Source organism: Mustela nigripes, chromosome 9 (genome assembly GCF_022355385.1).
Source record: "Mustela nigripes isolate SB6536 chromosome 9, MUSNIG.SB6536, whole genome shotgun sequence".
Classification (NCBI taxonomy): Eukaryota; Metazoa; Chordata; class Mammalia; order Carnivora; family Mustelidae; genus Mustela; species Mustela nigripes.
Window position 1 is genome coordinate 2,753,287 of NC_081565.1, and position 22,688 is coordinate 2,775,974.

Below are 22,688 nucleotides of genomic sequence, written 5' to 3' on the forward strand. Positions count from 1 at the left end.
CTCCAGGCGCCTGGCTCAGGGTCTGGCAGCTGCTGTGCTGCCCTGGGCACATACCTCACAGCAGGGTTGGTGGAGGTGCTCCCCTGTTTGTGGCCGGAGTTGGAGGAGGGAGGCCCTGAGGCAGCCTCAAGTCCTGGTGGCCACCTGAGCCTGTCCCTGCACTGAGCATGCCTGTCCGACCTCGTACTTGGAGGAGGCCGGCCCGTACCTTGGCCCGTGACCCCCCTCCAACACCGTGTTTGTTTAGGCCCTGGCTGCACTCTAAGTGTTCCTTGGCTTTCTGTGTTCCTGCTGGACATGTAGGGAGGGCCGGCCCCAGGGGAGAGCCCCGCAGGTGGTGCTGGTGCTCAGGCCAGGTTTGCACTTGCTGACCTGCGGGGGCGGGGGCGGGCCAGCGGGCACGAGGGATGACCCAGGTTTGCTCCAGGCTCCCACACTTCCTGGTAGTGAAGACCCACCCTCGCTGTCTTTAGCACGGGGCAGAGCGCCACAGCTGGCGGGGGCCGCAGGCGCCGTGCTCCCTGGGGCCGGACGGAGAAGGAGGGGAGGGGCTGTGGCTTCCGCGGGATGAGGGGCGTGGCACCTCGCGGGGGCTCCAGGGTGTCCCTTGGTGGGCAAGATGCACCTGCTGTCCTGGTGAACCCTTTCACTCTGGCGGGAGTGCTTTGTAGCAGGTGCCGATCACCGGGTGTACACGCCCGCGTGGCAGGTGGCGAGCGACCGGCAGGGTGTTAACGGGCTCACGGGACGGAGCCGCTTCTGCGAGTCGTAGGAAGGGTGCTGCTCGCGCCCCCAGGCCCATCGGGCCCCTGGCGTGGTGGGGTGCCGCTCAGCCCCGGCCTGTCCGGATGTCATGACGCGGACACGGGGACCCAAAGCGTGGCAGGGCGCACCAGCGTGGCCTGGTGTTCCCCTTCCGCGTGTGACCCCCAGTCTGCTCTGGGCCCTGCAGCTAAGAGCGAGGCCAGCGGCTTCCATCCAGGAAACAGTGGGGCTTCTGGTGTTGGGACTGGCCTGTTGGTTCTGGGGCGCCGTCGGGTGTCTTCCTTCCCAGCCCGAACCCGGCCAGCATTCCTGAAAGCTGGTGGGGGCAGGGAGCAGCCCCCCCACTCGTGAGGTGCGCCTCCTCCCGCCCGCCCCTCTCCCTGGGGCTGGGCGTGTCACACTCCGCCTGCCGTCACAAACCAGCTCTGGTTCTCGTGGTGATGTCGGAACTCGCCCCGAAGGGTCCGGCTCCGCACGCTGCGCAGGGGTTCGCGAACGCTCTGCCTGGCTGGCTTAGCTCTGTGGGGTCGATGCCGGAGCGCTCTCTACGTGTGAATCATTCCCCCAAAATTGCCACGATCAAGAACAGTCCGAGTCGGCCCCCAGCCGGCAGGCCGTTGGTGGGCAGGGAGCCAGGAGAGGCCGCATCCCGGGCACCGCCTCCCACTGCTGGCTGTGTGCCCGGACCGCCGCCTTCCCGCCCTTGCGCTGTCCCCCGACTGCCCAGGCAGCCTGTGTCCACATCACGTCCCTGCCCCGGCCTGAGAGCAGTGACTGAACTGTGGGTCTGTGACAGGTGAGGGGCGGGCTGAGCACGGCGAGTGGCACGAGTGATGGGAGCCGGCCTCACCGTGACCACTCGGGCGTGCTCGGGAGCCGGCGAGGCCGGGCGAGGCGGTGGGGCCTGGGTGACCGGCCTGTCTCTGCCAACCCCCTCCCCGTAGGTGCTGCCCGCTCGGGCCCAGAAATGGGATGTCAGGCCTCCAAAAGGAGCACAGTGGAAGCCAGGGCCTCCCCGAGCCGCTGCTGTGACGGCCAGTGAGCGCGCCGCGGAGGATGTCCACCACGACGACAGTCGCCCCCACGGGGATCTCGGCGGCCCCAGGCCCGGTCAACCCACCCCCGCCGGAGGTCTCCAACCCCGCCAAGCCTGGCCGCAAGACCAACCAGCTGCAGTATATGCAGAATGTGGTGGTGAAGACGCTCTGGAAACACCAGTTCGCCTGGCCCTTCTACCAGCCCGTGGATGCAATCAAGCTGAACCTGCCCGTGAGTGCCCTCCCCTCCCCCACCCACCGGCACCCCTGCCCCTGTCACCCCCCTCCCAGAAGGACTGCCTCTGGGGCCAGGCACAGTGCAGGGCCCGTGGTGACAGAGGAGCGAAGGGGCTGCTCAGGGAGTGGGGGAGCCCGTGCCTCCCTGCTGTTCCCGCGTACCCTCCTGTAGAACCCTGCCTCTGCTCCCCGCCCCTGCCGTCAGGTACTCAGTGCGGGTAGTGGCCCCCTTTCTGGGGGAGGCCAGGTCATCTGATGGGTTTCTTCTTTGGACCCAAATAGAGAAAGCCCCGAGCATTGTTCAGGGAATCCCTGGGCTGCTCATTGGTGGCCTGGGTTCTGGGCCCAGCTTGGCACATCGGTCACCAGCAGGCCCTGGATTTGGAGTCTGGAGGGGTCTCGGCCCCTTCACAGTGCCGAGCTGCTCCTGCCCCGGCTGCCCGGTTCCAAACGTCTCTGAGAACCACCTGTCTGGGCGGAAGCTGTTGGGCGACAGGTGTGGCAGGGGGTGCACGTGGGTTGGGCACTTGCCCCAGAACCCACACCGGCCCTCAGCTGACCGGACCCTGGCGAACCCCGTGCCGCAGAGTCTGCTGACATCCCTCTGAACATCTCTTTCCCAGGATTATCATAAAATCATAAAAAACCCGATGGACATGGGGACTATTAAGAAGAGACTAGAGAATAATTACTACTGGAGCGCGAGTGAGTGTATGCAGGACTTCAACACCATGTTTACAAATTGTTACATTTATAACAAGGTGAGAAGGCTCGGGCTCCCCACTGCTGGCTGGGGGCGGGGTGCGTGGGGTGGGGCCCGGCTCCGGAGCAGCTCTCAGACGGCGGAGGGGGCCATGCCACCCCCGGGCCACAGTCACCACTCGGGGGTCTCAAGTGCTGCCCATGCCTTCCTCCCCCAAGGGACCGGCATTTTTGCGGGGGAGCTTACAGACCAAACACTTAAACTGTTCATGCCCTCCGACCTCAAAACCCCAGCTGTCGGGACGCTCACGGCGCTGTGATATCTGTGTGCAGCCGCCCCAACGTGGCCAGGCCACTGCACGACCAGGGAGCACATGGTCACGATGGCTTTCGGGGAGGAGAGTAGCTGAGGGAGACCCACACGGTCCTGACTTGGTGGGGCTTGCATTGTTCTCGATTGTGACGGACACAGCACGGATGGGTTGAGTTGAACTGAGCGGAAGCTTCTGTTTTCCGCGCCGGGTCGGCTGGAGGGTGGTTCTTGTTCTTCTTGGTTTTCTGGATTCTTTCAAGAGTCTCCACAGTGAAATCTGCTCCTTTCGCCTCCCCCGCTGCCTGCCCTACCACCCCTCTGAAGGGATTTTTGAATAAATGTTTTCTTGAGCCACACCAGTGATGTCTTTACCAGCACGTGGCCCCTTGCCCAACAAGTGACCTTGGCTCTCCCTGTGTCTTCAGCCCACAGATGACATAGTGCTAATGGCCCAAGCCTTAGAGAAAATTTTTCTGCAGAAAGTGGCCCAGATGCCCCAGGAGGAAGTTGAATTATTACCCCCTGCTCCGAAGGGCAAAGGCCGGAAACCGGCTGCAGGAACCCAGAGTGCAGGTAATGGTGTGGGCGGTGCCATCCTTCTGTCCTGACCCCCCTCCCCAAGGTGTGACAACAGCATTTCTTGTGCAAGTCCCTCGGCCCCTCTGAGCTTCAGTGTCCCCGTCTGTGAAGTTGGGGCGATAGGGCTGGCATCTGCCTTTGAGCCTGCTCTGCTGGGGACACTGGTCTTGCCCTGCCCCCATGCTGAGGCCACCTCTTCCAGAAGTCTGGACACGAGGTCCCATTGTTCCCCCAGGACGTTGCCTTTCTAGCAGGTGTTGTATGCTCTGGGACGGGAGAGGGGCTGTGTCACCTTTTGGGGAGGGCTGGGGGTGCGGGATGAGAATTAGCACTAGGAGCCCTGGGAGTCTTACCTGGTCCAGGAAAGGGGAACAGAGGCGTGCCCCGATGGAGAGACTGGCCAGGCACCCCAGCCCTTGGAGGCCAGGGTGGGTCCCCACCAGTGCCAGCCATCCCGCTTTGCAGATGGGACTGTGGGTGGTTAAGTAGGTCTGCCGGGACATCCAGCTGGTTTCTGGTGGGGTCTGAGTCAAGCCCAGGTTTCTAGGGCCCAGGCCTCTTCTTCCCGGTGTGTACCTGCTGCAGGTGTCCTCATTCAGACTTTGGTCTGGGTGAGCATCTGTGGAGTTCTGTGGGGGCAGTCATGGTGCGGGGTCTCAGGAGGGGGGACTCCCTGGACTGGTGTGCTCTGGCTGGAGGGTCTGGTCCAAGAAGCTTTTGGGAGCTAGCGAGTAGCTAGAGCTGAGCATGTTCAACGTCCTTTCTCTCTCTTCAAGGTACGCAGCAAGTGGCGGCCGTGTCCTCTGTCTCCCCAGCAACCCCCTTCCAGAGTGTCCCTCCCGCTGTCTCCCAGACACCTGTCATCGCTGCCACCCCAGTGCCAACCATCACTGCAAACATCACGTCGGTCCCCGTACCCCCGGCCGCTGCCCCGCCTCCTCCCTCGACGCCCATCATCCCCGTGGTCCCTCCCACACCACCTGTAGTCAAGGTGAGTGTCCCTGGGGACAAAGTCAGCTGGCCGTCCGACGGCCAAGCCGGGGTTCCTGGATTCGGGCAGGTGTGGGGTGGTGGGGGAAGCCATCTGCCACCTGTCCCTGGCCACCCCCTCCTTAGTGGGTGTTTGGTACACGTGGCTCTGGAGTGGTTCTCTCTGTGCCCGAGGTCGGGCTGTCGCCCCTGCCGCGGATGGGGAGACGGAGGCTCAGGGAGCTGCAGGTCACACAGCTGGTGAGGGCGGGCTGTGCTGAACCCCCATTTCTCTGGCCCTGAAGCCCGGGCCTTTGCAGTGCATGGGTCACTGTGGGAAGGTGTGGGAGAGGAGGGTGGACGGGTCCCGGAGCCCCCGGCTCACACGTGGACTTAGGGCAGTGGCCCAGGTGCATGGTGAGGAGCCAGCAGCCGCGCGGCCTGCCCCATGCGTCCTGGTAGTATGAGCTCCAGCCCGTCTGCCTCCCCGGTCTGGCCGGCAGCTTTCATGGAGGGACTGTCCTGGCCGGGTCCGGGCTCGGAGCCCATGCTCCTTGTGAGATCCAGGGCAGGCCCCAGGCCGGGCGCTGACGTGTGTCTTCCGTTTGCCCCTCACAGCGGCCCTGTGGGGCAGACAGTAGTTCCCCCATCTTACAGATGAGGAAGCAGGCGCCCGGGGGGGTTAAGTGGCCCCCCCCAAGGTAACGCCCCGCCGCTGCTTTCCCTCCCCCACGGCCTGCACTGCCTGCACCTGCGGGCGGCGCCTGGCCAGGCCGCCTGACACCGTGCCCAGCTGTTTTTGGAGCATGTCCTGTTTGCCGTGGCCGGGTGAGCTCCCCCGGGCCTCTGTGGCGCACGCTTGGTGTCCTGTGGGTGCCCACACGTGTTTGTGGATAGCCAGCCCATGCCCCTGCCAGCCTGGGGGCGGCGGCGTTGCTGGGGCAGAGACCACGGTGGTGCCCCTGAGAGCAGGTCGCTGCTAGGCCGTCAGCCTGGGTGTTGTGGCTCTGAGGGGCCCCTCTGCCAGTCTGAGAGGCGGGGAGCTGGCTGAGCTGGTCTCGGGGATGCCCTGGCTGTGGGGCACGCCATGACGCCCGCGGCCCCGGCTGCGGTGCCTGAAGGGACCCTCGTGCCCAGGGCACAGCCCGTGCTAGTGTCTGCCCTGCACCCACAGAAGGCCTGTGGACCTTTTAACATTCCCTCCTGTTACGGACAGCAGCTCTCTGTGGCTCCCACTGCTTTTGGGGTTCAAGACCAGACCTGCCCAGTCAGCTCCCGGGAGTCCTTGGTCCCAAACCCACTGCTGCTGCCCAGCCCCAGCCCTGCCCCGCATGCTGGCCCCGCTCCCGGCCTCGGCCTGCGGCACGGCAGCTGCCCTTGGTGCTCCAGCTTGGAGGCCTCTGGACTTTCCCGCTGGCCTTTCTAAGCAGGGATTTCCGTCTGTCCCTGCCGTCCCTTAGCCTGAGTCCCGCTCGGGGACGATCCCAGTGCCAGGTCCACCTCGGTCGCGTTGTCTCTGGAACCCCCGCACAGCCCGCGGTTCGGGCAGGTGACTTGCATGCCCCCCGTCACGCTGCTCAGGTGTGCTCTTGGGGCCCTGGGGGCGAGTGGAGGGGACCCTGGAGGGGCGGCTCTGGGGCGGGGGGTGGGTTCTGAGTCTAGCCTTCCCACCACCAGCTGTGTGACCTTGGGCCTGAGATGCGGCCCCTCTGAGCCTCGGCGTCCCACAGAGCGCGGGGTGCCGCCCGGGGCCGAGTGAGGCTTGGCCTGGCGCCCCGCGGCTGGGGCTCTGGGAGCTCTGTCTGCAAGCGTCCGCGCTCCCGGGCCCCCTGCTCCGTCCCGGGCTCACCAGTCGTGTCGCCGTCGCAGAAAAAGGGCGTGAAGCGGAAAGCAGACACCACGACGCCCACGACGTCCGCCATCACCGCCAGCCGGAGCGAGTCGCCCCCGCCGCTGTCAGACCCCAAGCAGGCCAAGGTGGTGGCACGGCGGGAGAGTGGGGGCCGCCCCATCAAGCCGCCCAAGAAGGACCTGGAGGACGGCGAGGTGCCGCAGCACGCGGGCAAGAGGGGCAAGCTGTCGGAACACCTGCGGCACTGCGACAGCATCCTCAAGGAGATGCTGTCCAAGAAGCACGCGGCCTACGCCTGGCCCTTCTACAAGCCGGTGGACGCCGAGGCCCTGGAGCTGCACGACTACCACGACATCGTCAAGCACCCGATGGACCTCAGCACCGTCAAGGTACTGCACAGGGCCCACCGGGGCGCTCAGCAGGGCGGGCGCACGGGTCCAGACGGGGCTGGGACAAAGGTGCGTGCGTCCCGCCCGCCCTCACAGAACCTGGGGCTTTGCCACCCTCTGCCCCGCGGAAGCCCGTGTCCTGTCTCGGTGGGTGGATTCCATACTGTCCGCAAGGACGGGCTTTCTGGTGACCCGCCCCCTCCGCTGCCCCAGCCAGAGAGGGGGCCCTGGAGCGGGGGAGGTAGCGGACTTGAGGCCCAGAGCCTGGCGAGGAGCCCTGGGCTTTTTTTTTTTTTTTTGGGATTTTTTTTTTTTATTTGCCGGAAAGGGGGAGATCACAAGTAGGGAGGGGGGGGGGGGGGGGGGGGGGAGCAGGCTCCCTGCTGAGCAGAGAGCCCAATGCGGGGCTCGATCCTCGGACCCTGAGATCATGACCTTAGCCAAAGGCAGTGGCTCAACCCACTGAGCCACCCAGGTGCCCCTCTCCCTGGGCTTTATAGTGGATTTTGTTCTGGGTCCGGCTGGTTGTGTAAGGCAGAGTGGGCTCATGCTGGGCCGTGAGGGCGGAGAGCCTGGGCGGCAGCAGACTGAAAGCTGGGCACACATAGGTGGGGCTCCTGACCCCCCGACCGGCGGGGTCCCAGTCCACCTGCCCTCCTTCGGGGGGCATTCCGAGCTGGCGTTGGTCTCTGGCCACTGGGGGCAGTAGCCCGCCTCCTCTGGGAGCTGCCTGTGTGGCCCGGGAAGGTGCTCCCAGAAGGAGGCTGTTCCTCTTTCCATCAAGAGGGTCTGGCCCTTGAACGGCTGCTCTCTGGCCTTCTGCCTGGTTTCCCCGTGATGCCAGCCTGAGGCAGAGGCTCCTTCTGGGAGCCTTCCCCCGCGGCTCTTGGGGGTTTCGGGAGGGCAGACCTGGCTGTGTGGGGCACTGGTGCCTGGCGAACTGCGCCGGGGACCGAGACCTTCCGTCCTGCCCCGCCGGGAGCCTCGTAACGTCCTTTCCTTTGGACGGTGCCTTGTCCCCATGAGTTGGCGCCAGCTGAGAGCAGGTGCGAAGCCTCCAGAGAGGCGGAGGCCAGAGCAGGGCAGAGCACCGTGCCGCCCGCTCTCCGGGGGGACTCCTGGCCGTGGTCTGGATTTGCTCTCGGCCGAGGTGGCTCTCCTGGCTGGTCGTGACTCTGGGGCAGCAGGAATGGGGCTCCCAGGTGCGTGTCCGGGGCCGAGCTCTCCCTGCTCCGGGTCTGCGGGCTCCCGGCTCTGGGCTGGCAGCGAGTGCCTGGCCCCCTCGGCCCCAGATAGGGGCTCCCTACACGTGTCCTGGCCGGGACTTGGGGTGGGGGTTACCGGGGCGGGGCCTGTCGTCCGCACAGACCCCCGCTGTTTGGAGATAGGGAAGCTGAGGCCGGGGGGAGTGAGGGCCCGCAGGTGTGGCCAGAGGAGCCTGTGCCAGGTCCCAGATCCTTCCTCGTTCACTCTCCGAGTCTCTTGAGCCTCCAGCTGAGACGGCAGAGCTCCCGTCACCCAGACGAGGGCACTGTTAACAGTCCTGCCCCTGCTGCCTATCAGAGAGGCCAGTGACTTGTCCACGCCCCACAGCCAGGGAGTGGCAGACTGTAGGGGGGCGTGGGCGGCCCTGGTGTGCCGGTGTCCCCGTGGGCCGAGCCTGTGTCCTGCTGGGGGACCTGGCGGGGGTGCTGCTTGCACGCAGGCAGTTTGCTCTGGTGCTCCTGTTCGGAAACACCCGTCATCTGGGAAGCAGTGAGGAAAGACACACAACTGCCCGCCTGTCCTTGGGCCCCTCAAGCGCCTCAGCCCGTGTGTTCCCAGCCCCTGGGCCCTTGCCCCCCCGCCCCGGGAGAGCAACCAGTGATCACGTTGGGACCAGAGCCTGAAACTCTGGCAGAGGTTGAGAGGGTCTCGTGTGCCTGTTTGTCTTCCTGAGCCGGGCCTCCCCAGGGTAGGGAGGCTGTGCTGAGGGCCGGAGCCATGCAGCCTGGGAGCTGTCCGACGCCCTGTGATCGGCAGGGGTGCGTTCCCAAGGCACAAGAGAGGCTGCAGGCCCTGGTGTCAGGCTGCACTCCACCCCCACATCCACGATAGTGTCCCTGAGGTGCAGGGGAGAGAAGTGGTCGGGCTCCCACCTATGCTGTCGGGCTCCCGTGGCGCACAGTCCTCAGGAGAACAGGGGGCCCCTCGCCAGCAGGATGTCCCTGACGGACAGCTTCTGCTTGAACCCGTGCAGACACAGGGAGCTCACTGCCTCACCGAGCGGCTCCCCTCCACTTGCCCTGACTGACAGCTCGTTGTAAGTGCTACCTCGCAGTGACCATCCGGGGTCGCGCTTCTGTCCTCCCCGGGAGCATGGCCATTCTCACCACCGCCAAGCCCACCTCATCTTGTGGGGCTGCGAGGGGCAGGCTGGCCAACAACGCCTGAGCTCTCACAGAGATGAAGTCAGTGTCTCGACCTGTGAACTGGGGAGACCAAACCCAGCCCCTGCCCCGGCGCTGGCAGCGGAAGCTCCTCGTCCCCCCGGAGCTCCTCCCGTCAGGGCCTTTGCTGTGTGGAAAGTTATCAGCGCGCGCAGCAGGCAGGGCGAGGAGAGCCTATGTGGTGGCTGCAGCAGCCAGGGTTCTGGGGGTCCCGGAGCGTCCCTTCCGACCCTCAAGTCCCGCTCCCACACTTGCCTCTGGGCTCCAGGGGACGTGGCGCGAGGCTGGCCGTGCAGTGGGTCTCCCTGCGGTGCCGGGCCGTGCCTCACCGCCGTCGTCTGTGTGTTACAGAAGAAGATGGACAGCCGCGAGTACCCCGATGCTCAGGGCTTCGCCGCCGACGTCCGGTTGATGTTCTCCAACTGTTACAAGTACAACCCCCCGGACCACGAGGTGGTGGCCATGGCCAGGAAGCTCCAGGTAACCGAGGTGCTGTCAGGTGGAGGGCCCAGCGCAGGGGGGTGACCAGCATCCCGGGGCAGGTGCCCAGGAAAGACGCAGGCCTCCCGGAGAACACGGGGCCCAGAAGGCCGCGGGAGAGCCTGCCCCGCACAACAGCCTTTCTCCTGAGTAGTGCCCAGCGCTGGCCAGGCCCCAGGCCTGCTTCCCGGGCACACGGGCAGACAGGCCAGCCTCTGCCCTCCGGGAGCGGCAGGCCCACGTTCCCGCAGGGAGCACGGAGGCCAAGAAGGCGGGTGTCCCTCTTCCCGCGGCTTCGGCCTCTGTGTGAGGGGGTCTTTGTCACCCGCCTCCCAGTGAGGCTGCCAGAGGCCGGGTCCCATGACCTTCTGCCGAAGTCTGGGTGCTGCCCGCCTGTCCCTGTGCGGGTTGCTGTGCTCCCTTCGTGATGTGTGTTGTTGCCTTTATTAACAGCGGCATCGAAATAGTAAAGATACTTTTGTCAATTCTGGAGAGAGAGTGAGCACAAGTTGAGGAAGGGGAAGGGAGAGGGAGAGAACCCCAAGCAGCCTGGCGACTGAGCACGCGGTACGACAGGGGGCTCGATCCCCCCCGGAGGTCATGACCTGGGCTGAAGCCAAGCGTGGGCCACTTCACCGACTGGACCACCCCGGTCCCCCAGCAGCACCAAAAGTTTAAATGTTACATAATTGGGGGATTTAATTTTGGAAGAAAGAGTAAAAATTGTGGATCTCTATATGCTTCCAGCAGTTTTTTTCCCCAGAATACAGGCTGTTTGTTGTGTGAGATGTCCTGGTCTTTTGCTGAGAACCCTTTTGAAGACCCCGTGAGGCAGCTCATGGTGTCTACCCAGCGCCCGGAGGAGGGAGGAGGGAGAAGCGCTTTCATGCTGCTGGGTCCCCCCTGTGTCCTGTGGGCCTTTCCCAGCCTCTGCTGATGCGGGCTGCACCCTCTGCGAACCGGCTCCCCCTGCGGAGTCTGGCGCAACAGGCCCAGTGGTCCCAGTATGGCCGAAGCTGGCAGGAGTTGTGATTTTACGCTAGACCATGCCCCACCGTGTCTGGGAGCAAGAGGGCTTTGCCCAGTTGGGCTCCGCGTTGGCTCTGTGCCTCTCCCGAGCCTGCTGTAGCTCAAGGAGGAAGCGGGCGGCGCTGGTGCCGATCAGGGGTGCCGGCAGTGTGTGGCGGCCAGCGGCTCTGGCTCTGTTCCCGTGGGTTGGCTCTCAGCACTTTGGCCACAGAGGCTGTGAGTCACGATTCCCAGTGCACTGAGCAGTCATGGCCGTCCAGCTCTGGGGTCGGAGCCCTGCACGGGGTAGCCTCTGCTGTCAGTGCTTCTCCAGCCGTGGGCCAAGGGCAGACCGGACCACCGTGCGCGTCTCTGCCTCTGGGGGTGTCTTCACCCCAGGAGGAGAGTCCGGGACCGGGGGCTGACATCTCACAAGTGTGAACGGGAGCTCAGCGGGGAGGGAGCCCCCACGTGGCTGCGCACCCCCATCTGAAATGAACCTGGGCCTCCAGGAGAGGGGACCTTGGCTGGGAGGTGCCCCTGTGGGCCTGGGTCCTGCTCCGTGTGAGCTGGGGCTTTCCGAAGCCAGCTTTGACGGGACAGGACTCTTGCCTCTGGAGCCAACTTCTGGGCCTAACTTGGAACAAGAGGTGATGCTGTGGTAAAGCCCTGGGTGAGGTGTGGGAGAGAGTGTCCACTGGCCTCCGTGCCCGGCAGCCAGGGGCCCCATAAAGGTCACAGATGACACAGAGGCACTCTGGCTGCTTTGCAGTGGGCGGCAGCCCGTAGGGTCTCTGACCCCGAGGCCCAGAGGACACGCAGATCTCCCGCAGGAGGCTTGTGTCCTTAATAAAGAGGGCTCGCGGACCAGTTCCTAGAAGGCTGCATCTGTGGCTGTTGGCCCCGTGGCCCCTGCCCCTGGACCGGCACTCGGTGCCTGGACAGGGACGAGGGAGCGAGAGCAGGAGAGCAAGGTGGGGCGGGGGCTGCTCCGAGAGCCGCTCACCGATGCTAAGGTCTGGGTCCCCCACCCCCGGGGCTGCCCCGTGGGCGTCCAGGACCTCAGGCGGCCCCTGCTCCCCCCCCCCCCAGGACGTGTTTGAGATGCGGTTTGCCAAGATGCCTGACGAGCCCGTGGAGGCGCCGGCGCTGCCCGCCCCCGCGGCCCCCGTGCTGAGCAAGGGCGCGGAGAGCAGCCGCAGCAGTGAGGAGAGCTCCTCGGACTCGGGCAGCTCCGACTCGGAGGAGGAGCGGGCCACGCGGCTGGCCGAGCTGCAGGAGCAGGTGAGCGCTGGGGCCGGGCCGGGGGCCGGGGGGGCCGAGCCGGCGCTGCAGGGCGGGGCGGGCCAGCATGGGGGGCTGACCTCAGCCGCCACGGTCGTGTCTAGTGGGTGCCGGCTCGGAGGCGGCCCCACGCTGGCCTCCGACGGGGAAGAGAGAACAGGAGTGGCCGCGGTCACCAGCGGGGGGGTGCACAGGTGTTTGACTGGGGGCTGAGCTTCCTTAGAGGGGGCACCGCGGGGAGGGTGGTCCTGGGCATAGCCGCCCGGCAGCCCAGGGCCTGTGACGCCGTGTCCTGCCCTGGGAGATGATGCAGCTCTCGGGAGCCCCTCACGGCCCGCTCAGGGGTCGCAGAGATGGGAAGTGCGTGGCGCGCTTAGCACACGGCCAGGGAGGCACTGGCACGGGGTACACGTTAGCTGCCGGCCTGGGTTGTTTAACCTGGTGTGTCTGCCACGTGACGTGGCAGTGGCTTCTAAATGGAGCCGTCGAAAACCTTTGTGCAGACGCATAAACCTCCGTGTGGGGTTGTCTTTGTCAGAAGAATCCTAAGCTGGGAGAAAAAGCGACTGTGCCCCTGTGCTGGCCTGAGTGTGCCACCAGGCTCATGGGTCGGCCCCTCGGCCACCCACGCGCCACGTTTCCGGCGAGGATGGTGAGGCCCGGGAGCTCTCAGCTCTGGCTGGAGTAGTGAGGGCAGAGGGGGCCCCGATGCCCTCTGCTCCTGGCCCCGTCCGGCTTTCGGCAGCAGCGCGTGGCCCCGTGCTCCTGGCTCAGCCTCCCCACGTGTTTGAGGTGGCTTCAAGGGCACCCCAAAGCCCCCTTGGGCCAGCCCCCAGGGAGCCCTGCTCAGCCACGTGCTATTTTCCAGCTGAAGGCTGTGCACGAGCAGCTAGCCGCCCTGTCGCAGGCCCCCGTGAACAAGCCAAAGAGGAGGAAGGAGAAGAAGGAGAAGGAGAAGAAGAGGAAGGACAAGGACAAGGACAAGGACAAGGAGAGGCACAAGGCCAAGTCCGAGGACGAGAAGAAGGCCAAGGTGGCCCCACCTGCCAAGCAGGCCCAGCCGAAGAAGGCGCCTGCCAAGAAGGCCAGCAGCACGGCCGCGGCCAGCAGGTGGGCTGAGGCGCCTTCAGGCCCCGGCAAGCCCAGTGTCACCTGTCCTCGGTGCTTGTGTGCTGGGAGGGTCCTGGGTTTGGGCCTCTCCGCCTTGGCTGCAAATCCTGGTGACACGGAGACTGGGCTGATACGTGGAAAAATGGGCTGGGGGCTGGGTTGTCCTGGTCTCTCCCAGCTTCTGGGACAAAATGAGGCCTCTGGTGGCAAGACTGAGCTCTGGAGGTAGCCCACAGCTCTCCGTGGGGCTGGCCTCTCGGGCGGGGGCACTGCCGTGGTCGCACTCTCTGCCACAGACTTCGGCATCTCAAGCCCTTGGGGCCGTTTTCCTGCTTTGGGCCAAGGAGTTCTAGGGGCATCGCCTCGTCGCACAGGTTCTACTTCTTGGTCCACCCGCCTTTTGTCCTCCCTTTTCCTGCGTCAGGCCCTGCCGTGAGGACGGCCTGCCACGGACGGGACGGCAGGGAGATGAGCATGGGGGCGGGTGCTCAGGCCGGCGCGCCGCTCCTGCCCGGTCGAAGAAGGGCTTCCCAGAGCAGGGGGACGGCTGTGCTGGAGGGAGCCCAGCAGCAGTCGGGATCGGGTTCCAAGAGACAGGAACCGCGGGGGCAGAGCCATGGACGCCAGCAGTGTTGTGGGAATTAGTGGGAGCTGGGACGGAGTCGGTTCCACTGAGGAGCGGAGCCTGGTTTGGGAAAAGGGCTTGGGAGAGGCTGCTGAGGTTGGCCCGCTCTGTTGAGGCCTCTCGTTTTGCCCCCCGAGCAGGTGCAGGGAGGTGGTGAGGTGTTTGAGCTGGAAGCGGTCAGACCCTGGTCCGCGTGGGGCATGCAGTGGGATGTGGGAAAGGGAGGAGGCCCAGCCTTGGGAGGTGCTCTGGCTCTGCAGGCCAGAGAAGCCAGGGTGGCCGTGGAGGGAGAGGCGGGGAGGACAGTCCTCGGGGCCCGGAAGCAGGAGGGTAGGGCGTGGGGCACCGGGGGCTTGGGCCTTGGCTGCTGGGTGGTCAGCGGCATCAGCGAGGGGTGGGGGTGTTTTGTCCTCCCTTTTCTTTCCCAGCGGAGGCAGGAATCGGGTTTTCCTGTGACGTCTGCCTGGACTTGGGGTCCGGGTAACACTGGCCTTGAACATGAGTTGGGATGTGTTCTCCCCTATTTCCTGGGTCAGTTTATAGAGAGGGTATTAATTCTTGACTAGTAAGTAGCATTCCCCAGTGAAAGCTTCTGGGCCTGGAGTGTTCATTGTGAGAAGGTTTTTAATGATGAATTCAGTTATTTGGGTAGATACAGGACTAGTGAGGTTTTTCAGTTTCATCTCGAGTGAGTTTTGGGGATTTGTGCTTTTGAGACATTGCTCCATTTCCCCCGAACTATGGAATTTTGGGACATTGGTTTGCGTGCCGTGTACCCTTGCTGTCTAACATCGGTAGGGCCTCTAGTGATGTGTCCTTTTTGGGGAGTCTGTCTTTTTTCGGGGTGAATCTGGAGAGAATGGAGGAGTTTTATTGGTTGTTAAAACAACCAGCATTTGATGACATTGGGTTTTATCTGCTTTCACTTCTTTTTGTTCATGGCCTTATTTTTATTACTTCCTCGTGCTTGTTTTGGACTTAATTTGCTTTTTTAACATAGAAACTTAGATTATTGACTTGAGACCTTCTTTTCTAACATAAGCGTTTAGTACTATTTATGTCTGTCTGCACAGTACTTTAGGTGTACTCCACAAATTTGATGTGTGTGATTTCATCTAGTTCAGAATATTTTCTAATTTCCCTTCAGCCTTCCTCTGGGACCACGGGTTGCTTAGAAGTGGCTGTTTAATTTACAAGTATCTGGAGATTTTTTTTCTGGACATGGTTCCGTTATTGGTTCCTGGCTTAATTCTGGTAGGGTCAGAAAACATACCTTGTGTGATCACAGTACTTTTATTAAGATTTATTTTATGGCTGGGAACTGGGGAATGTTCCGTGTGGACTTGCACATGTGTTTTCGTGCTCTTGGGTTGAGAATGTTAACTGAAATGTCAGGGAAAAAACAAACCAGAAACGTGTCAGTTAGCTTAATTCGGAGGATGGCATGGCTGGGGCCTTCTCTCTTCTTGCTGACGGGCTTTACCAGTCACTGGGAGAGAGTCGCCGGGTCCTCAGCGGAAACTGTGAGTGAATGTTTCCACTGCCCTTCAGTTCTCAGTTTTGCTTCAGACACTCTAAAGCTTGGTTTTTAGGTTTATACAGGTTGAGGGCTCTCATGTCTTCTCATTCGATCCTTTTCTCATATGCCATGTCCCTCTGCTTCCTGACACTGTTCCTGTTTCCATAGTCTCCACTTTCTCAACACGGCCGCTGCAGCTTTCTTTCCGTTAGTGTTTGTGTGGTACAGTCCCCACACCCATTGCTTTTACTTGAATCTTCTGTCATTGTGTTTAACATAGGGTTGGTGGACCTCATGTGAGTCAGCTCTTACTTGTTATCCAATCCGACTATGTCTTGTTGGTGTGTTTAGGCCATTTATATTTAATGTAATGACTTATGGAAATTGCATTTCCGTCTGCCGTTCTGTTATGTGTCTTCCCTGTAGGCTTTATTCCTGTGCCCCCTTTGCTGCCTCCTTTTGGATTATTTGAGTATGGAGATCAGTTTTTGACCTGCTGTATCCGAGATGCCTGTGGAGTGCTGAGGGGAGCTGACCACTACAGTCTTTCCTGGCTGAGGCTTAGAGACCCCCAAGTGGGGAGCAGCTTCTGCTCTGACCTCTGAAACAGGGTCTTCTGTGTCCCTGCAGACACATATGCAGCCCTCAGACAGTCCAGTGGCTTCTCTGCGTGGGGCACTACTTAGGGCTTGCCTCTCGGTAAAAGAGCCTCGTTCTGGAGAGGTGGAAGGCCAGGCAGAACAGGAGCGAGGGGCAGGCTCCACAGGGGCTGGGGGGACATGGACTGGCAGCTCCACGGGGGCTGGGGGGGGCAGAGGTAGGGACTCTACAGGGGTTGGGGGGACAGGGTCAGGGGCTCTGTGTCATGGTGTTCTTTGCCTTGTGCCACAGGCAGCCGAAGAAGGGCGGCAAGCAGGCATCAGCCTCCTACGACTCGGAGGAGGAGGAAGAGGGCCTGCCCATGAGCTACGACGAGAAACGCCAGCTCAGCCTGGACATCAACCGGTTGCCCGGGGAGAAGCTGGGCCGGGTGGTGCACATCATCCAGTCCCGGGAGCCCTCGCTCAGGGACTCCAATCCCGACGAGATTGAGATTGACTTTGAGACTCTGAAACCCACCACTTTGCGGGAGCTAGAGAGATACGTCAAGTCTTGTTTACAGAAAAAGCAAAGGAAGCCATTCTGTAAGTCGTGGGGACAGAACACCGTGCTCGCTGGCCCTACCCTCTCCCCTGCTTCCCCTCCTCCCCTCTCCTGCAGGCCTGGGGGGAAAGCCAGGCCATGGGGCGGGTCCCTGCCCTTGCCCATTCATGTGCCCCAGAGACAACTGTCTGTGTTCAGCCAGGCCCTTCTTCCCTGCTCTTGGGCAGGCAGGTGGTGCTCACGTGCCTTGGCCAGCCTGAGGACAGGCAGGAGCCCAGGGTCAGCCCCCAGCCCAGCCTTCGCCATGAGCCTTCCTGAGGCTATGTTTGGGACCAGGGCTTGCAGGTGACCTCTTGATGAACCACTGCCAGGGCAGAACAGTTCCTCTTTGCCTGGAGTTGAGGGTCCATAGACCTCCCAGGACAGACATCGGCACTGGCCCAGGCTTGTCCTGGAAGTCAGTGACTTCACTGGGTGGGGACCAGGTGCTGCCTGGGGCAGTGGGTCCTGGGGATTGAGAAGGGCAGGCCCGAGGCAGCCCTCAGCTGCAGGAGAGCTGGACAGTGGCCCCAGGAAACAGCCAGGGTGCACCTAGGCCTGCGTGTGGCCCTCTCAGTGGGCTTCCTCGCCTCCTCGGAGGGGTCAGTTGCTTCCTCCTGGATGTCCCGGGACCCCCGCAGTCAGCTGCGCTGACCCTTGGTAAGTTCCCCTGGGACTGAGAGGTGGTGGCCTCCCTGCTGAGGCTGAGGGAGAGCCGCATTCGTGCGGGAGGAGACACCTGCGAGTTTTGCACGTGCAAGCTCGGGCGGCAGCCCTGCGGGGGCCCAGTGAGCCCCCGGGAGGGCTGGTGGCCCCCGAGGCCGCCTTGCTGAGCTCCTGGGGTGGCCGCCGGCCGGCTCAGCTCTGTGCTCCTCTGCAGCCACGAGCGGGAAGAAGCAGGCAGCCAAGTCGAAGGAGGAGTTAGCTCAGGAAAAGAAGAAGGAGTTAGAGAAGCGGCTGCAGGACGTGAGCGGGCAGCTGAGCAACAACAAGAAGCCGGCCAAGAAAGGTACCTGTCTGCGGGCGGCGCTGCTGCCCCCGCTTCCCTGGGCTCCGAGGGGCGGGGCGCGGAGGGCGGGGCGGTGGGTGGGGTTGGGGCGTGGCAGGCAGTGGGCGGGGCATGGGCTGCAGACCTCAGTCTGGGCTTCAGCTGGGTGGCCGCATGCCCTTAGATGACGCTCTTGACACCCTGAAACCGCAGGTCCTTTGGGTCTCCCTCCTGCAAGGAGGTTGAGCCCATGGCGGCGTGTGGGAGAGCTCCCCCTGCCAGAACTGCCCAGCACCCCCGCAGAGGACTTTCTGGAAGGGCCTAGCTGTGGTCTTTGCGGGTGGACCCCGTGGCTTGAGAGGGACTGGGGTCCTGACCCCTGGCGTCAGGCTTTCTGGCTGTCCCCAGGCAGGAGAGACGTTCCAACTCCCTGCCCCCAGGCCCTGTGCTTTGTGGACGAGGGCTCTTACTCTAGGTGAGCAGGTGATTTCCCTGCTTCTCTCCTTCCTCTGGAGCCACGAGAAAGGGCAGATCCTGTTTTCCCAGCCCCAGGTAGTGAGCGTGAGAGTCCACGGCCACGGGGTGGCTGGATGCTGCGGCCCTGCCTGCTCCAAGCAGGGAGGGGCCCTCTGGTCTCCCCTGGGAAGGGCAGAGTAGGCACCGTCTTCAAACTGCTGAGCTCCCCCCACGCTGCATCGGTTCCTCGTGGTGGACTGCTTTCGTGTTTTCTCGTGTATTCGATAGTTTGTAGGCCTCTGTGCCAGGCTGACCCGCGCTTCCGCACCAGCTGTGTGGGCTTTTGCTCGCGCCGGCTCTGCAGTCCCAATCCAGGTGGGGTCCAGTGACTCAGTTCCTTTCGGACACTGTTAGCTTAGGGTTAGCCCAGAGACCACAGGTGGGAGGCTCACCCGGACAAGACCACCTTTCTCCCAGACGCCAGCTGCAAGTCCAGGGCCTGCCTTACACTGACCAGCAGGCTGTGCACGGGGGCTCCCATGACCCTCTGCTCAGACCTGGCAGCCTGCTAGGAAGCCCTTGTATGTGCTGCATATGGCCTTGTCCACAGCAGCAAGTGGCAGAGGCGCAGGGAGAGGCATGAGGGGGCGCACAGCTTCCCTCCCCTCTCTGGGCATGCCCCCTCCCCGCACGTCCGCGTGCCCCTGAGCCCAGAAGCTCAGCATCCAGAGTGTCCTGGTGCTCCTCTCCCGCAGCCTCTCTGCCCGCAGCTCCCAGCCCCGGTCCCGTGGCTTTCCTGGTGACCCGCCATCCCGAGTCTTTCCTGAGCCTAAACTCAGGTGTGAGCCACAGGGGCTCCTTGTAAATAAGCAGACATTCCGCTCACTCTGGGGATGCCAGGGGTTCTCGGAGCGCTGTGCCTGGAGCCCGGACAAAGGCTAGACGCATTTCTTTACCGTCCGGTACCCTCATGAATGCAGGCGTGCATCCCACCGAACCTCGGTTTAATGCTGGCGGAGCGACTGGGTGTGGAACTGGGGGGGCCGAGGCTCGTGACATGTCGGTGTGAAGCCGGGGGCGCTCCGGAAGAGCTTGGTGGGCGAGCGCAGGGGTGCGTGGGGGCGTGCCTCTCACCTGCCGCGTCTCCCCCAGAGAAAGCGGGCTCTGCGCCCTCGGGAGGGCCGTCCCGGCTCAGCAGCAGCAGCTCCTCCGGGTCCGGGAGCAGCAGTTCCAGCGGATCCAGCTCGGACAGCAGCGACTCGGAATGAGCTCTGCCCTCGGAGCAGAACAGAACCAGCGACGTCGCACACGCCGAAACTCTGCAGTGTTCCCTTCTCTGGTTAATATACTACTTTCGTTCCACGGTGTGCAGGTTTTCTTTTTAACTCAGTGTTATGGTATCTTCCAGTTTTTGCTTTAATAGGTCAAAGATCTTTCTCGTGTGTCCGTGAGGCTTTATGAGCAGGGGTGAGACCGCGTAAAGTCCTTTCTTCGTAACTGAGATCAGTTGCTTGGAGATGGCAACTTGCAACGCTGACCTGATGACCGTAGAAAACCATGTCGATGGGATCTGAAGTTTCTTGCAAAAACCCCTTTCTTAGGCCGACCTGGTCTGTAGCTCCAGAAAGAATTGTTGGAAAGGAAGTTTCTCTGAGATGGTACCATACTGAAGGCTGTCAGCTTTGCGAATGGGTGTTGTCTCTGCCCTTGGACTCCCCGCGCTCAGCCCTGCTGCCGGCCAGGCTTGCCTCTTGCTGCGGGGGGGCGGGGGGGGGCCCCGAAGGTGTGGGGGCGGGGCCCGTGGGCTCCAGTCCGGGCTTCTGCAGGGGAGGGTTGGGGAGAGGCAGGAGGGCGCAGAGGGAGGGGCGTCAGGAGCTCCCGGGAGGGAACACGGGGGCCGCCTGTGCCACGCGCAGCTTTCCATACACTGAAACTTTTACCTCAACTTAAAAAAAAAAGGAAAAAAAAGAAAAAAAAAAGAAAAGATTTAAAAAAAAAACAAAAACAAAAGGAGCCTTTTTGTAAGGTTCAATTTTCTACGAAAGTCCAGCCCCATGTGTGTCCCCAACCCGTGAGCTGCCGGTGCCGCACACTCTGGAGACCTTTCCCCGGTTTCGTGTATATAGGAACACTTTATTTATTAACATCATTGGTCATTTTTTTTAAAAAAAGAAAAACAAAACTGCAAAAGAAATGCATTAAAAAAAAAAAAAAAAAAGCAGACACGCACACGCAGGCCTTCTATGTGGTTGGAAGGAGAGCCCAGACCCTGCCCGCATGGCGGACTGTGACCTCCAGGTGCTGGCGTCCTGCCACCTGCCGGTGCTCCGTCGCGCTTGTGCGCTCGCCCTCCCCGCCGGCCCCGCGGCCCGCCTCTGTCTGCGAGCGCGCGCGGGGTCGGGACGCACAGGCACAGACAACTTCCAGCCGCAGCACATGCTCAGTCTTCGTTCTGTGTGTCCGGTTCTTTTGTACTCACTTCTGGTCTCTCTAGGACTGTTTTAAAAGAAATCAATTTAGGGAACCCCAGTTATATAATATAAACTTTGTAATCTGAAAGAAAAAAATGTATAGTAAATCTAAGTCTTGATTTTTAACTTTCTATTGTAAAAAAATAATAATAATAATATACAGAGTTTAACAGAAGGTTATGTTTTGGTTTTGTTTTTTTCCAGAGGCTGCCCTGTGGCCTTTGGGTAACAGGGACACCCCACATTGCCCGCCTGAACTCAGAGCATTGTGGCTCCAGCCACGAGTGCCGGACGCCCGCTGGCCAGTCCCCCCAGCCCATGGGGCGCCCCTCACCTCCCAGCCCCGAGGGCAGGAGCAGTGGCCTGGCCAGGCTCTCCCCAGGGGCAGGAGGAGCCTCTGGCCCTCCCTCAGCCACAGGAGGCTTTGCTCCCCGAAGACCACTCTAGGCTCCCTGCTCAAGCGTTTTCCATTAGCACAGAAATGACCGAGACAGGGCCTTCTCCCAGACCTTCCTGGGAGGACTTCCTGGAGGTGGGTGCTGGGGGCAGAGCTGGCCTTGGGTCTGGTGGTGAGTTTCCAGGTGGACGGGGGGAACTGGTCATTGGTAGCCCAGTAGGGGGCTCCGTCTTTACAGATTCTTAAAATGAAACCAGGTTCCCCCGGCCCTTAACGGTCACAGGCGCCCTTGCCGGTCATGGAACTGATGAGGCGGTCGGTGGGTGGCGGGTTACCATGTTTCTTATCTGCTGGTGATTCTGACGCTTGGTGAGTTTTGAGCCAGTTTGTTAAACTTTTCATTAAGTTTTGTTTATAATAAAAATATATGTGGATTTTTCAACTTGCCATTTTTTAGAGTTACCCTTGTGTTTCAAAGATGTTTTTCTAAGCAGATCTGTAACAATATTTAAACTAGGACTTTAATACATGACACGATGGACGGTCTCTAAGCAGGCTCTTGCTGGCCACAGGCAGCAAGCATGCCTCCCCAAGCAGGGGGTGCCGGGCCGTGCGTGGGGGGCTGCTGGGGAGCACCTGTCCGGCTGCGGGTGTCGTGGGGGCGGTCACCTGCGGGAGCCAGGCACAGTGGAAGCATTTCAGATCACTTCACTGTCCGCTGGCTCTGCGGGAGACCTGGGTTCCAGAACAACTCTGCCCCTCTCCCCTGCCCCTAGTGAGGCCGCCGGCCACCATGGCACAGAGGGCTGCCGGCTGTCGGAGCAGTGTAGTTTGATGGTGCTGGTTTCTTAGGGCTTTCTGTACACTTCAAAGCCGATGTCTCTTCCGAGTTCAGGTGAATGTCCTCAGTCCCCTCGAGGTCAGCCTGTGGGCGTTTGCCGTCTCCACGTCTCTGTGCTGGGGAGACCGCAGTCGGACAGGCCGGGCTCTTGAGGCACGGAGAACCCAAGGGCGGCTTTCACGGCCTCTTCCCGAGGGAGAAGGAACCGTGCGGTTAGCAGGCTGGTCTCATGGGAGCCCCGGAGGCCCAGGGGACAGAGACCCCTGCTTGCGATGGGCGGTGTCATCTTGCGTACAAACTGTAAGATATGTTATCTTTTCGTTTCTCTTTTTGTTCTTAAGCAACATCATGTCTGTGACAGCTCTCTGGGGAAAACATCCCCCGGAGAAAGGATGCGTTCCCCCCAAGTGTAGCCTGTCCCTCAATACTGACATCACGCTTCCAGAAATTTTTCTTTTTTATATTTAAAATGTTACTTTTCTGTATGATGTGCATGCAAGTTTACGGTAACTTTTCTTACTTTTTAGTGCCGTTTCTAGTATATTCCTGTAAATGTCAGTTACTGAAAATTGAGTCCAATGTAAGTAGTTTTAGCTCGTTTATTGCAATGCTGGCCTCAACACAACAGAATAAAAATGGTAGAAAGTACTCTTTGATGTTTCTGGTAATCATGGACCCTTCTCCTGGGGCATTTGTTTTGTTTTCATAATAAAACCAAAAAAAAAAAAAAAAAGGTGCCTGTGTGTGCCTTTGCTTGTGCTTTCTGGTGGCTCCCAGCCTCGCGGATGCGTGTGTGGAGGTGCCGCGAAGTCCGCCCGCTGCCCTCGGGCTCCTCGCGGCTCGCACCCTGGAACGTCCAGCTGCCGAAGCAGCCCAGCTCCTCAGCCTGGGCAGGAGGGCACCAGGCTTTGGGGGACATCATCGTAGCCTTTCTCTTCCGCTGACTGTGGTCTCTAGAACAAGCAGCCGTCTTTGTAGAAGCACAGCCTCGGTTACATTGCGTCTCACTCGCTGTCCCTCCTCTCTGCGCAGATGCCTCCCCCGGCGCTCCGGCT

The 22,688-nt window shown here is 61.7% G+C and overlaps 1 protein-coding gene and 1 long non-coding RNA gene across 2 annotated transcripts; both read left to right on the top strand.

The window, feature by feature from the left end:
* The first annotated feature begins 1,709 nt into the window (after window positions 1-1,709).
* BRD3 (bromodomain containing 3) lies at window positions 1,710-22,281 on the top strand. Its single transcript, XM_059410381.1, has 11 exons — window positions 1,710-2,034; window positions 2,663-2,800; window positions 3,480-3,627; window positions 4,410-4,624; window positions 6,472-6,843; window positions 9,624-9,752; window positions 11,853-12,044; window positions 12,913-13,154; window positions 16,190-16,482; window positions 17,361-17,489; window positions 19,077-22,281. The coding sequence occupies exons 1-11, from the start codon at window positions 1,822-1,824 to the stop codon at window positions 19,190-19,192; spliced, it is 2,187 nt and encodes a 728-aa protein (XP_059266364.1). The 5' UTR covers window positions 1,710-1,821; the 3' UTR covers window positions 19,193-22,281.
* LOC132024269 (uncharacterized) lies at window positions 4,640-6,465 on the top strand. Its single transcript, XR_009406202.1, has 3 exons — window positions 4,640-5,430; window positions 6,063-6,183; window positions 6,280-6,465. It is a non-coding gene; the product is annotated as an uncharacterized LOC132024269 (long non-coding RNA).
* Window positions 22,282-22,688: the final 407 nt, after the last annotated feature.